Genomic DNA, 15,851 nt, shown 5'->3' with positions numbered 1-15,851 from the left:
CTAGGACAGGCCTTCTCTTAAAATCTGTTTTGAATGACTTAAGTGCTTTTGTTTACCAATCAAACGGTGATAATTAACAGGTTTGGTGAGATAAATTCAAGATGAACAAGGCTCAAAAGTTAAATAATGTTACATGAAACTGTCCAAGTTCTTTAAATGATCAAGACTGGATTACAAACTGGGCAACTGCTCTGTGGTGCAAGACCCTTAAGAGGGCCCCAAAAACCCAAGAAGCAATATGTGTACAATACATAAATTAAATACACAGATATGTTTTACAGTAAAGTCCAAATAGAACATGCAAGGCTAATGGATTTTCTAATGTAAAATATATGCTCCAAAAAGTTGTAGCTTTTAAGCATTTTCTGTATTTTCTTTATTTATTCGTTTTGGATATAGACATTCCAATTCTCACTACTTTTCTAAATGTTTGCCCAGTTTTTTGTCACTTACATAACAAGGAAAAGAGCTCAACATTTTTTTTATCCTTTATAATCAAACTATTTGGAGTAGCCTCTGTCAGTCCTCTCTTAAAACTTTGCATGATTTAGTGTTTTACCAAAGAGAGGATTAGGATAAACAAGTGTTAGTGATTAGGAATTCAAAAAGCAAGATAAATGCAACCTATTTTCTTTTGTAATTTCTGTCAAGAGAAATTGTACAAAAAAATCTCTGCAGCCCATGGTGACTCAAAGTCCCTCTTTGTTGAAGGTGGTGCATAGTTATAAATAAAAAGTGCATTGGCAGTAATACCTACAAACAAGCTACAATTAACCATCTGGGAGTCATAACATAACATATTGCTGCATGCTGTCAAGTTTGATGATTTTAGGGGAGAAGAACCAGCTGTGGGTTAAGATGTGAAAGTTAAAATCTGCTGCCACCTGCTGGCTAAAGTTAGCTACTGTCATCATCAGAGTTTCATTTTTATTTAACACGTTTCCTTAACGTTTAACATATTTTTAAAAAATATCGTTTTAGATAATTTTGTAGACGTATTTATTTGTAGAGTTTAAAGATAATTCATTTTAATGAATTTTATAAACAAATCGACGGAAGCCTTTGTCAGGGGCGGCGTCCTACGTCACCGGAAACAGGAAGAGGATGAATGAAACAGCCGTTGATATGTAACCTGTGGCACCCGTAACACCTCCATGCAACTGGTACGAGGTCAGCGTGTATTCTTGTTTTAAACAATTTCTGTGAAGTGTTTTATTATATTTGTGACAGTTGCTTTTACACTCACAGGACGGGCAAACGTAGCGTTAAAGTAACGTTAGCTTAACGTCCGGTGGAAGATAACCGTTAAAACAGTTGCTGTTAGGTTGCTGTGTGGAAGTTAGTTAGCCGTGTCACAGCTAATAATACATGTTGGAATGTGAGATAACTACCGCAAAATTCATGGGACATGATATTTTAATTGTAAAACATTATAGCAAGAGTTAATTAGTTTTAAAAATCACCTCTGACTCATTGTTTTTCATTGTATTACTTCTCCTAGATGCCCCACATTTACCATAAAATGCGACGGCTTGGCTTCTCCCTCCTCCTCCGCCACATCTCCTCCCTCCCCTCCTCATTGACTGCCCCGTCAGTCACCAGGACATGCTGCCTCCACCAGAGGGTCACTGGTCCCCACAACTGTTATCAGAGCACCTTACCAGGTCACAGCTGCCAGCCGAGGAGGGGTGTGAGCACAGCCATCAAGCAGCACATCCAGGACCTGAGTGGGCCTGAGCAGAGACTGTTGGATAAACTGTATGAGGGGCTGATCGGAGGACAGCGGGCCTCTCTGGCTGAGTCCATCACTTTGGTGGAGACCCAGCACCCCAGGAAGAAAGAGCTGGCCCAGGTGCTGCTGCAGAGGGTGCTGGCCTACAGGAGGGAGCAGGAGAGTCGAAATGGGGGGAAGCCGGTGGCCTTCAGAGTAGGTGTGTGGTTTGGGTTTGAGTGGCTAAAGGTGTTTGTATTCAGCTGGGCATGTAGACAACAACAAGGGAGCTGCACTATACTGTACACACCCTGCCGACTGTAGTAGATACCTCTGTACAATCAAATGCAACAGATCTGCTAGAAATTCTATATTTCGGATGATTGTACAGTTCAGTTTCTGTTGGCACTATCAGAAAGGTGTTAATCCAACTAGGCTATATGTTTAAAATTGTGGTTGCAGTATTTGGTGGTTCTGCATTGGACTGCATTATCCTGAAATGTGTTTCTAATCTTCTGCCCCTGTCGTGTTTGTAAAATGGGGTTGGCTATCAGAAACACCTTTCAGTAAAATGCAGTCCAGTTCAACATATACCTCTTTGAACGATGTACCTAATTGAGTTGTGACTGAGTGTACATATACGGACCATGTCTCTTTCAAGTTACCAGCAAGTAAAGTAACACACACTATACAAAGCCGTAGGCGAGGGGTGTCCAAACTTTTTTTTAATAGGGGCCAGCTTAGATAATGTGAAAATACCTGGGGGGGCTAACTGCTCGCATCATATGGGTAATGCGTCAATGAGCAAAATGCAACTGTTTCTTCTTTCACTGGAAAAATATTCAACTTTCCACCACTCCTGAAAGTAGCAGCCCTTGCTGTCAACTTCAAGCTTTTTTTGCTGTGGCCATGTCTGCGACCTTGCTGGAAATGTCTGCTGTTGTGTAACTATAAAGTGAACTTGCATGACTAGTAAATATTGCATGGTGGGCCAAATATAGTATATTTTGAACAACTAGCTGCAGGTCACGATTGCCCCCTTGACCAGACTTTGGACATGCCTGCCTTAGGCTCACTGTGTGTGAGTTAGTTTGTGGTCATTTGCTTAAACACAACTTTAATTGGGAATTTACACCTGTGAGAACAATATAAACTAAAATGATTAACTTCTTCAGAACAGGTTTTGACACAGGGCCCCTCTACAGGACAGGGCCGCAGCAATGTAGGCTGGTGGGAGGTGGGAAGAGTTGCCGGCTGTGAATAATTTTGTCCTGACTGCAAATTCCCATTTCAAAGTTTTCTTATCAAAATACAGTGTTCCACATGTTCCTCAACACAGAAACTAAGGAATCACAGGGATAATTTAACAATACTATAGATCTGTTGTATGCCGTAAGTTAAATTATTTCAACCTCTGAAGCAAATTGAAAATGCTTTGCCATTACTGTTGGAAACAAAACAATGTGCCCTAGTTTCTTGACTAATACAGAAGAACTGATCTAAAATCCAATGATTTTTAAGGATTTTTCTACAAAGTGTGCAACAGACTTTAAACTTGTCGATTGAATATTCCACCAACCTTTGCAGGCATACTTTTTATGTACAGTACCAAGTAAATGGGAAAGTGAGTCCAAACTTTTGACTGGTACTGGTGTTGTTGCTGTTTAAGTCATTCTCCTTGTCTGTGTTCAAAACATGACATGCAGTCAGTGAAAACAGTGCACCACACATGAATTTGACACATTATACCGATGACAGATAACAGTGATTTTTACAAGAGCTGCCACATAGGCTTAGTCACCAGTGTTAGTTGCAGATCTGTAGGGGTGAGATTTATGCTGCTTATCTTGTATTTAAATCTGGTATAAAGTTATACAAAGTCAGAACAATGAGTTCATAGTGCCATTTGTCGCTGAATCAATTGCTTTGTTGCTTTCTCAGGTCTGTCGGGTCCTCCAGGAGCAGGAAAGTCATCCTTCATTGAGGTGGTGGGGAAGATGCTGACAGGACGTGGACATAAAGTTTCAGTGCTGGCTGTCGACCCGTCGTCCTGCACGACAGGAGGTAAACACAGATCATCATCGTAAGATACTGAGGAAAAGCTGTTATTGGGTGCTTTACAATGCACAAAAGATTTATGTGGGAAATTGTATTGTGATGTGTGTGTATTTTGTTGTATTTATTAGGCTACAGCTATAATTGTAGAATCAACAGCAGCACCGTTACACTATTAAATGTTAAATTTATGCTACAGACTGACTCATCCCTCTTATTGCAGGGTCTCTGATGGGTGATAAGACTCGTATGACTGAACTGTCCAGGGACATGAGTGCTTTTATCAGACCATCTCCGGCCTCAGGAACACTTGGTGGAGTCACCAGAACAACTAATGAGGCCATTGTTCTCTGCGAAGGGGCGGGATATGACATCGTCCTTGTAGAGACCGTAGGTAGGACACGGTGATTCCAGGTGTATCTCAAAATGAATTTCTCTATCTTCTCTTATCCACATAAGACACATTTCTTTGAAGCAATCATGGTTTCACCCTGTTAACTGATTTTTCCTGCTGTAATATTCACCTTTTTAAAAACCAAAAATTTAATATTTTCTTCATGTAAACTTTTTCTTCCTTATCCCTCCGCACATTGTCTTGATGTTTATCAGTAGGTCAGCGTATTGATAAAACATTTCAGATTTCATTTGTCATTTTTATGCTCCACATAAAAACGAAATAGTGTTTCACACATGCCACCAATCGATAAATATGATCCTGTACAATATTTGAATTTATATATTGATACAGAATGTTTCAGTGCTAGTGTCAGATTGACACACTTACTTTTTTTGTGGTTAACAAAAAAAAGCCAAACCTCACATATTCAGAACTTTGTCAAATTAAAGTTTTGAAGTCAGGAAAAATAAGAATTTGAGAGTATTAATCTCAGCAATGATTCGTTGTAACCTTCAGTACTCTGTTTTTGATTCTTAGTGCTACAGACACAGTTTGGTCATTGTTACGTGTAGAGGTTTGATACCCGCTTCTATTGCATCTTAGAGACTAGTATTTATTCTGTGTGATTAATGAAATTTGGTGAAAGCTCATGATTGTTCAAAAGTGTTATTGAACTTCTGAACAAGTCCTGTCCAAGACATTTTTTTTACACAGTGAATTACTTTTATTTGTCTCTTGTTCAAACACAGCACTGTAAATTCAAATGAACTTGTATTGTAACTGCAGGAGACAGCATTAAATTCATCTGCCATTAATCTGTCGTTTTGTTTCCAGGCGTGGGCCAGTCAGAGTTTGCAGTGGCTGACATGGTTGACATGTTTGTGCTCCTGATTCCGCCAGCAGGGGGCGATGAACTCCAGGTCAGTGAAAAACATGAGCCGCAAGAAAAAGCTCACCAGTGTCAGATGTTTCAAACTGTTAGGAGCAGGAGGGAAGACAATACAGTGGAAACTTTTTAAAGTGATCACATCTGTCTGGGTCAATTAATCACTGTAAGTGGATGATTTTTATGACCAAAAATCTTTTTTTTATGTAATTTTTTTCTTATTGCTGAGTACCATATTATTGAGATCTGTATATTTAATACATTAATATAAGGTATTGAATGTACATCTTCTTCATCTATTGAGTTTTATTGACTGTTTCAAAATACAGTACAGCTGCCTCATTACTGGGGCATTGTATGACGGGGCATTGTCAATCCACATGACGAGGGCGGCTTCAACCACAGGTGCTTTCCTTGCGCACATTTGTTTTCTGTCTCCATCACTAGCAGCTATAAGCTTCAAGGATGCTGTTTTTCATTGAGAAGGAATGACTTTCTTTTTCCCATTATGATTTCAACGTGCGCACAGCACCAGCCTCAGGTAGCCAGCTGGAAGCAGATAGGTTACCGCGAGGCAAAGTATAATGAGAGTACAGTTAGAAAAAAAATAGAATTACCATAGTTTTAAATTGTTTTTCCAATGTCGTTGTGTATGCAAAGACCCAAAATAAACACTGTAAGCAGACTACTTGATTACTGTAAGCAAATTATTTCAGCAACATCTGTAGAGGAATGTTTCTGTCTCAAGCTTTTTGATCCATACAGGCAGTGGATCACTGTAATCATGATAGCTATTGGGTGTTTCCACTGTGTGAGATGTGCCAGGTTGACGAACGCTTGCATCTAATGTGGCAGGTTATGACGTTGGTTCTCATAACCTTTAACCAGTTAACCAAACATTAGTCATTACTGCTTTACTGCTGTTGTCTTTACACAAACTTGTTTACTTTTTCCACCCACAACTTTTGAGTTAAAAGTCTTAGTTTATAGTTTTTATGGCGATGGACGACATGACAGCGCCCCAAAGTGAAGCCAAAACATCTTGATCACCCTCTGGTGGCTGGCTGCAGTGTAGATCCTAAATTCCGCCCCTTCCATAGCAGCAGTTCGGACTATTGCCAAACTAAAAAGTCAAAGTACACTTCAAATGAACTTTTCCCAAAGATGGGTTCTGCCATTTTAGGTGGCTCTTTTAACACTGATGTTTGTTCAAGTGTTCATTTTTCTGATAACTTTGGTTTTAATTAGTTATTCAATGTTATAAAAGGGAAGGGGAGGGTTGACAGCTATGTGCCAATCTGTGTGCTCAAGACCAGTGGCACTGCTCATGATTGGCTGAACAGATATGCAGACTCCAGCTCCAAATGATGTTTTATTTTCTGAGGTGTGTTGAGAGAGCGTCAGCCTCATTATTCAACACTAACACAGAAAACAGATGATATAATTCTAATGTTTTGAATCATAACTTGCATAAGTGCACTTACAGATTTACATTATCAAGGAGAAACTCACTTTGGCGTCCACATTTGTATGTAAAGATGAGTGTGTTGAGGAACACTTTATGCTAATTATTTTATTTATTCGCTAGATTAACGACTTACATAGCCAGGCTCATTTGCATTAATATTATGGTGATTGTTGTGGAACAGCTCGAGTGGCATTTATATTAATTAATGTAATTATATCTAAAATGAAACACATTGTCATAGAAACATGGAAATTAATCAAACTAAAATATAAACAGTAAACATATGTTATTCATCTTGAAAGTAGAGTAATCCCAACAGTACAGTTGAACTTGTTTAAACTATAAATTGCAGGAGTGCCGCAAAACTATGTGACATATAGACATTAAATTTTTATTGTTATATGACATATTACATCACTCAAGTAGAGCTAAATAATTTAATTGTCACATCTTAATCAGTTAAAGTCAGCTGCAGTCACTTTGTACATCTACTCTGACCCCGAGTCACCTGCTGTATACAAAGACCCGAATTTCAACAGGTGAATGTTACTTTTAAGAATAACCCTTACAAATGATCACAAGTGCTTCCCTTGTTTTGGCTGACAACAGTGAGGGATGGATAGAAAGCAACAATATCAGAATAACAAATAAGTAAAGTGGCAGCTGACCGTGGCTCCATCCATCCATCACTCTGTACGCAGATCCCTCAGCAGATTAGGTGTCTAGACATCAGATTTATTTACAGTGTTTTGAGAAGTTAATGATCCTCCTCGTTTAATGCCAAAATCTCTGTCCAGGGTATCAAGAGGGGCATCATTGAGAGGGCCGACTTGGTGGTGGTGACGAAGTCGGATGGAGACCTGGTGGTGCCAGCCAGGAGGATCCAGACTGAGTACACCAGCGCACTCAAGCTGCTCAGGAGACAGTCCAAGTCCTGGAACCCTAAGGTGTGTGTGTGTAAGGGAATGTGTGTGTGATTGTGTGTGTGTGTGTGGGTGTGGGTGTGGGCAGTGTAATGAGGGAGGGAGCCAACAACACAATGATTAGGCATTAACAAAAAAAACACAAAAAGGATAATTGACAAGTGTTCAACATTTGACCTACTGGGCAGCCGCTGCAGAAGTATCACTGCTCTGTGGACCCAACAAGCCGTCCCACTGAGGGGTCAGCTGACCCAGGAAGAGGAGGGAGGATGATGATGATGATGATGATGATGGTGGTGGTGATGATGATGTCATGACATCATGGTTTCAGTGCTGCAGTGTCTCACCCCTCCCCGCATGTCCCAGCTCACCCGCCTGCCTGGCCTTGTCCCTTTGTTTTCCCAGCCCAATGCAGCATCTGCCCACTGGGCAGGCTGCCAGGAAACACCCCCACGTCCCACCCCTCTCCTCGCCCCCACCCCCACCCCCACCCCCTACTCCTGCTGCTCTGAATACTCGGCTGCTGTGTCATGCATTTCGCTGATTAGAAGCCTGCGCGCTCGACATAAAAGCTGATAGTCTGCTCTTCGTAGTCTTCTGTCTGTATTTATCTTTACTTTTGCCGTCTTGCCTTCTTTGTGTCTGTCTGCTGGGCCGACAGTCGCACCATCCATGATTCAGCTTTCACTGTCTCTCATCTTCATCAGTCTGCCGTGTATTGCTCCTCTTGCATGAATGGCATGCCATGACTTTGATTTATGAGTTCTTGATCATATGTGTTAAAAGCTTTTAGGCTTAATCATATACTGCTTTTACTAACAACTGGGGCTGTAACTAACAATCTTTTCTCAACTGATGAATTATGTGTTATATGAAATACCACAGGGTGTCTACAGGTTCTTAAAAAGTCTTTTAAAAAAGTCTTAAATTCAGTGTTACAACAATAAGGCCTTAAAAGTCATTAAATAGTTTTAAATGAATTTGTGAGGTCTTAAGTACGACAAACATTTTATCTAATTTGATTTATCCATTTTTAATTTCTTTTTTTGAAAATAGCTGAAGCCTCTCTATGTAAACATCCACAATTCTAATGTTACAAATCTTAAAAAAAACAAAAAAAAAAACCTACTAATACTGACATTTTACTTCATATTTGTACTTACCTGTTGGCAAAATGTAGATTGAGTTAACTCACTCTTATAATCATGTTCCTACTTAACACCTACTTCTGCACAAGACCACATGTACACCACTTGCCTGCAGTGCTTAGCTACGATGCTTAAATAAGGAAAACATGATTTGTCCAAAAAAAAAAAAAAAGTCAGAAATTCGGTTTACAGGTGTCTGGAATGGGTCTTAAAAAGCATTAAATATAACTCTCTGATACCTGTAGATACCCTGTATTAGAAAAATGTTAAAATAAGTACAATAAAACAACATAAAACCCAAAAGTTTCAATAGCCCAGGGATCCATCTTCAAATGCCTTGTTGTCCGACCGACAGTCAAATATCTAAAAAACAACTGACAACGATATAAAACATGAAAAGCAAAAAATCCTCAAGTTGAAGAATCACAGAATATTTTGATTTTTTTGCTTAAAAGTAGACATAAAAGATGAATTAATCACAAAGTAGTTCAGTCAGCTCCGCAAACAATAGGACAAACTCAACAAATTGGAAGTGTAAATTTCCAATCACCTCTCAGTAGCAGTCTCTTTTAATGTCTTGGTTTTAAAGGGTTACTCCACCAATATTACGTTAAACACATTTATCATTTACTTTGTCAAGTCGGAGAATTTTACCGAGAACTCACCACTCGCCCTAATTTATTCTTTACTTATCTTTAAATATTAATTAAAGTCATGTATTAATTGTCTTGTAACTAGGTGCTAGAGCACTTTGTAACCCTGGTTTTGCAAAGTGCTGTATAAATAAACTGTATGCTGCTGTATAAATCTGCTTACTTACTCTAGTTACATCTAATCTCAGTTTGAGTATGTAGATCATCATATTTTGAACCAAGAGCCGTTGCGGTGTTCAAAAGGTGTTTGAAAGGCATTAAATTATGGGTTTATGTGATTAAGTGATTTTAGAGCTTGATTTGTCTCATGCAAGTCCTTCAATGTTGAGGAAGTGCAATACTAAATTACTGTACTAGCCTTTATAGGGTCAGTTTACCAACTTTACAAAAAAAATGTAGTTTCTCACTTACCCCTCCAAACAGTTCCCATAAAAGGTAAATTCATCAGGAGAAAATAGTTTGAGTGAAAACTGTTCACAGTGAGGTTTATGGATTACCAAGAGAAACATTAACATTTGTTTCTTTTTATTAGGGTTTTCAAAGTTAAACAGATGGTGACAGAAGTATAAAAGTAAAAATAGACTTTCTTATACAAAAATCTAGAAAATATTCAACAAGTCAAAAATACTCTAAAAAAAACACAAGTATGGCAAACAAGTTTGCAAAATACAATTTTTACAGTTAAATGTATTGTTCTATTTTAAAATGATTGAAGCATAAAGCAAGAAAACTATAAAAAAAAAAAAGCAAACACAACTTCATTCACCTCCATTTTACTGGGGGGAAGCAGAAATTTCAGAGACAGATATGGTATGTTAAATGTTGGACAAATAAAACCAAACCTGGTAAACATCAGTCGGGGACCTTTAAAGAAGATAATTAGCGAGCATGACGTACATTTAGTCTCTCAAAGTTTGATTTCCTGTTTTTGCATCCGACTCAATCAAGTCCTTGTAAAATGATTAAGTTAATGATGTAATTAGAAGATTCATAATTGGCTGTTGATCACAGGCCTCTAATATTTATCAGGCTGTCACATTCAACTTTGTCGATTACCAGCTGATGTCAAATTATCTCCAAATGATACATGTAATTTCATTACACTTTAGCCGTCTGGAGATCGTTGAGTATCTGTGGGGTTTGTTTGACATCAGCTCTGAGGTCTTCTCTCCTCCTATAAACCACCTTTTCCCTTTTTCATTCACACAGGTGTGTAATGATGTGATAAAAAACAGAAGGTTATTCTTTTGTATAAGCGCCTCTATGGGCACGCGCCCTTTCTGTGTCTGTGTTGAATATGGACGTTACCCTGAATTTCATCATGTGCTCTTGAATCTGCAGCAAGCTCTGAAAAGAGACATGCAGTCATTTGAACTAAACACATAAGTGACATTTATCTCTGGGTCGTCATGTGAACAAGATGTTAAGAGGAGATGAATACTGGTGCTGTGTGTAAAGTGGTAGATATGACGGCTTCTTACAGATTAGAGGAGCATCGCGAAAATATATTTTACTTATAATATGAAAAAAGCAGCAACTTCACAGCCTAATCTGCAGTTAACTATATGCAAAATGCTTTTTTTATTACCAAAAATGAATGCACCTTTAAATAATGACTTTGTAAAAAGAAACCAACACTGTTTTGCTTTGCAGTGGAGAAAGAACAGCATTTCTGTCAATAGTTGCTTTGGTATTTTTTTGTTTTACATACAGTATATTGCTTAAGCTAAGACATATCCAGGACTGCTTTTTATTGTTTACTTGTTAATAAACAATACACATTAATCAACACTGACATTTTGAAAATAAAAATTTAAATGTATCGGCTGCACTCATAGGCCCAACATAAATAAAAACTGACAAACAAAACAAAAACATTATACAAAGTGAAGTCACAGTTAGAAATAAAATGAGATTAATCATAACACGTTTTCCTAACCTAACCTATCTTAAACAAACATTAAATTGTAGACTGTAAAAATTTAGAGTTGAATTAAAACTGACCGAAAAAAACACTATACATAATAAAGTCACAATCAGAAATAAAAGGAGATTCGTCGCACCATCTTGTCCTAACACTGTTAAACAAACGTTACCATCAAAATTAACAACAAGTCAAAATTAAATGTTAAAGATTTTTAGGCATTTTTGCCTTTTATTGGTCAAATTACAGTTCAGAGATAGACAGGAAACAAGGGCAGAAAGGAGAAGATATGAGGAGAGGATATGACATGCAACCAGGGTTCTCATCTGTAATCAAACTAGGGACTTCATAGTTATATTTCATGTCTCAACCATTTGGCTATTTGGACAATTTTAACCATAGTTTAAGTTTGATTTGACAAAATACCATTTACTTTCTTTTTCCATTAGATCACCATCAGCACCAGCATTAGCACTGACTATTCTTCCCTACAATCATACACACTTAAACACACAACAGCCACATTAACACAACAAAAATAGCTAATTTTTAACATTTTAACACAAAATTTTAAATCAATCACAATATCTTAAGAATTCATTGCAAATTTGATTTTTCTTTCTCATCCAAAAAATGTATTTATTTATAAATAAACATAAATACTTGTTTGAATGACCTTATTCAAGGTAACATGGACAAATGGTCATTTTGTTGGTGAAGTATTCCTTTAATTCCAAGAATAAATGTGTACTGTGTATTAACAGACTATTCCAGAGGTTTTCTGCACTCAAAAAAAGGGCTGATTGTCCAGTTGTGCAACATTTGAGTGAGACAATACAGTTGCCTCTGGCAGCGGCCTTTGTTTTCCTGGAGATAATGTCCATGAGTTTGACAAAGTGGATCAAAGTTGGACGTGCTGTTTTGTACTGAGTGATAAACATGAGCCAGAAGTCCATGTAATGTTTCAAACTTTCATACTAAGTTAAGTATGGAGGGCAGTTTGCTGTGCCTTGACATCCACAGGCTGAATGGTCAGATTAAAAGACCCTTTAAATTCACACATGCACCCAACTGCTTCTTCAGGTGGTGCGCGCCTCCTCACACACCAATGAGGGCATCCCAGAGGTCTGGGCCAAGATGGAGTCATACCGGGACACCATGTTAGCCAGCGGTGAGCTGCAGGGCCGGCGACGGGCTCAGCAGAAGGTTTGGATGTGGAGTTTGATCCAGGAGAACGTCCTCGCCCATTTCCAGAATCACCCCAGTGTCAGAGAGGCTCTACCCCATCTTGAAGAGAGGGTCACCACAGGAGCCACCTCTCCAGGCCTGGCCGCTGACCTGCTCCTCAAAGCCTTCTCATCATCATCATCATCATCACCATAGTAATCAGCGGGACTGCACTTTTGGAGAAGTATGACTGATCAGGGCCACTCAGTGCCAAGGAGAGCCAGGACAGAGTGAGAATATGTGACCTTGACTCTGTGGTTTTGCACAAAAAGAAGCAGTCTTGCTCTTTTTATACTTAATTTGAAATTTAAAATACCTAAAGATAGACGTCACCCCTCCACTGAAACTTCCAGTTTCTGCATGCTTTAATCCAAATCAGGAGTGGGAAGAGAGTGCTGACAGTTGTCACTTCTCACCTTCAGCTTCGGGACACATCCACATTTGGACAGTGGACAGTAGAATGAAACATTTAAATTGCTGTGAGATATGAAATGTTGTGCTGCCAGCAGCCTGGTTTTCTAAAGCAGATACTGGGATTGTCTTCCTGGACAAAGACTCAACAGAGGACTGTAAAACTGTTGTTACAGCTGGAGAATAGTTTGCACAATACCCATCACTTTCACAAAAAGTGTTATTAAATGGTGAAGCTGGGACTTGTTGGTCTTGCCATAAATACTGACATGACGTACTGTAGTGGAAGTATGAAGCTGTTTATGCTTACACTGCCCACCCTGATCATACAGTGATCCATAATACACACTATTTATAACTCAGAAAGCAAACTGTTAACGAAAGGATCAGGCTCAGAGAAATGGGATTTGTAATGGCCAGTTGTTTCTCTTGTTGAATGCTATGGACACAAATCTCCCTTTGAAACCACTGGACTTACAAAATGTTTCTTACTCACTATTTGTGCTTCTGAGTTGAATAAGAATGATGTGAATCTTACTTGGCTAAGTGAATAACATTAAATCTGTCAGTACAGTTGGCCAGGCTTTTCCCTCTCCTTGTGTTTGCTCATGATATGAAAAAAGGGGGAGTGATTAATGTTACCTCCACGAATATTAGTCCTGAGATTTGTCAAAGATGTAATGAAATATTTTTTTCCTGCACTCTGGAGCCAGAAATGTCAGCACTAGATATCCCCTGAATGAGTCAGCTGCTTCTAATTCAGGCAAAACACACTTTAATATTTTCAGAATTACTTTCATAATGCACTGCACTCCTGGACGCCACCAGAGAATTAAAGACAAAGAGAAGTCACACACTCATAACTCCAGTGCAGCTACTTTATTAATTTAAACAGACATGCTGCTTTATTCAGGGTAAAGCAGTAGACTCCCGGTGTCACTGGTATATGCTTCTGTTATCTCTATAAAGGGCATTTTCAAATCACTGTGATAATATCCTGCTTAGAATATCAGTGCAAACGAGGGCTGCAACTAAATCTTATTTTTACTATCTATTAATCTGTCAATTATTATGTTTTAATTAATCTATTAATCATTTAGTCCACGGATACTCAACCTGCTTTGCCCGAGGACCACTTTTGAAAATGACAGGAGGCCAGTTAATGAACAAAAAATAATATTTATCAGTGAATCTATTAAAGGAATTGCCTTTTCACCCATCTTGGCCAAGAGGCAAATTCAGCTGCAGCAGCCCTGCACAGGTCAGGTGTACGTGTCTGGGGGTCCCGGGATCTTCCCCTTGCACTTTTTTGTAAATATGATAGGGCTGTCAAAATAATGTGTTAATTTCGGTTAATTAATCACAAAGAAAATAGCGCCTTAAAAAAATGTATGCTGATTAATAGCGTTCTGTGGTGCCCTTTGACCCGGTGCGTCATTGAAGGCCACAGTGGCTTTGTCATATGATGGAGGCAGACAACATTACTTTGCTTGGTTGGCTCCGTAAATTGAACGTTTATATTTAAAAAAACATCCAGATGGAACTGTTGATAGGAGCACTGTTCTGCAGTAAGGAATCTTCGTACCATCAGAGCACTTCAAGCCTGAAATATCACCTCAACACAAAGCATTTAGCAGCAAACCCGGAGGTTCGAGCTAGCACAGCCTCTGATGCTCACACTAGCAGCCAGCCTCATCAAGCCACTCTCGACTAGGCGTCAGACACAAACTGAGTAAGTCTACCTCTGACCGACCCTTTCAAAATTGACTACAGTGGACTGCAGACCAGTTTTGGTGATAGTGGACAGGCGGACAATTGTGTCCAAAATCCAGCAGCTTTACTACGACACATCTGCCAGAATTCATTTGAAATGATTTTTTAAAAATACTGTCGCAGCAACAGTTGATGGATCCAATTAATTTAGATTAATTAATCACGGAGCATTTAATTAATTTGATTAATTTGTTTAATCACTCTACAGCCCTAATATATAAACAAGCTATTTTTTATGTTTCTAATGCACTCTGGCAACGTATTTACATTCAAAGAACAAATAAATCCCAGCAGGAATCAACCTATTTTCATTAAGAAATAGACAATGGTCATCGGGCCACCCAGAACCCTAACGTGGGCCAGATTTGGCCCTTGGACTGTATGTTCAGAATCACTGATTTAGTCTGTAAAATGCTCGGAGAAATGTGAAAAATACATCTCACAATTCCTGGAGCCAAAGATGGCTACAAATTGCTCAATATTTGTCCGACTTAATCAGTCCAGAAACCAAAAATATTCATATTATAATGATATAAAACAGAAAAAAGCAAGATTGGCCATTTTGGCATTTTTGCATGACAAATGACTTGTATGATTAATGGTTTATCAAAATTATGATGAATGATTCATTTTGTGAAGATGAAATAATTGCTTCCAGCTCTAGTGTGGACACAAATGTTAGCATTTTTTAGATTTTTTTCAGGACTTATGAGTGCAACTTCTCTTTTTATGAGTTTTGGTGTTCTTCCATTAAGCCATTATATACAGAGAATGCACAAAATAACAGGAAGTACAACATAATGCAAGCGAGTACTGTGGCCACAAAATATTACCTGTTGTAAAGCACATAATCAGGAAACTGTTAATAATGACAGTGATAATGATAATAAAAATAACAATATATGTAGTAAATTCAAATATTACAATACAAATACTATACAATGAATGTACATTTAAACATTACAATGATTCTTATAAGTTGAGTAAAAATGATGTAATTCAGGAAATATAAACATGTAATAATTTCAGTCGGTTAAAAGCCAGTTTAAAACTATGCTCAGGTGTTTTTAGTTTCAGACACTGTTGGCCTAATAGTGCTCTTCTGTACATATGGGCTCAATATGTCCGAAATATAAACTTTCTGGCACGTCAGTCATATCCAGCTTTTTTCCTTCAACAGCTTAATAGTTCAGCGCTCGGAAAATGTGACATTTTAGGGCTGAGGAGAGAGATATTTTTCCGAAACGTGTTGGCACAATAAAATTCAGTGAAGTG

The 15,851-nt window shown here is 38.4% G+C and overlaps 1 protein-coding gene across 2 annotated transcripts; it reads left to right on the top strand.

The window, feature by feature from the left end:
* The first annotated feature begins 1,089 nt into the window (after positions 1–1,089).
* mmaa (metabolism of cobalamin associated A) lies at positions 1,090–13,568 on the top strand. 2 transcript variants are annotated; one of them, XM_050045419.1, is made up of 7 exons: positions 1,090–1,163; positions 1,502–1,931; positions 3,653–3,775; positions 3,990–4,160; positions 4,998–5,083; positions 7,315–7,464; positions 12,249–13,568. In XM_050045419.1, the coding sequence occupies exons 1-7, from the start codon at positions 1,155–1,157 to the stop codon at positions 12,546–12,548; spliced, it is 1,269 nt and encodes a 422-aa protein (XP_049901376.1). In that variant the 5' UTR covers positions 1,090–1,154; the 3' UTR covers positions 12,549–13,568. The 2 variants fall into 2 exon arrangements, with proteins under 2 accessions (XP_049901376.1, XP_049901377.1); XM_050045420.1 differs by having other exon boundaries at positions 1,090–1,170; positions 12,249–13,567.
* Positions 13,569–15,851: the final 2,283 nt, after the last annotated feature.

This window comes from Epinephelus moara, chromosome 5 (genome assembly GCF_006386435.1).
Source record: "Epinephelus moara isolate mb chromosome 5, YSFRI_EMoa_1.0, whole genome shotgun sequence".
Lineage (NCBI taxonomy): Eukaryota > Metazoa > Chordata > Actinopteri > Perciformes > Serranidae > Epinephelus > Epinephelus moara.
This window is presented reverse-complemented; position numbering and strand designations above follow the sequence as displayed.

Coding starts and splice junctions, on each gene's coding strand:
- mmaa (XM_050045419.1), top strand. Junction 1,932..3,652: donor GCCGGTGGCCTTCAGAGTAG/GTGTGTGGTTTG, acceptor TTGCTTTCTCAG/GTCTGTCGGGTCCTCCAGGA. Junction 3,776..3,989: donor GTCGTCCTGCACGACAGGAG/GTAAACACAGAT, acceptor CTCTTATTGCAG/GGTCTCTGATGGGTGATAAG.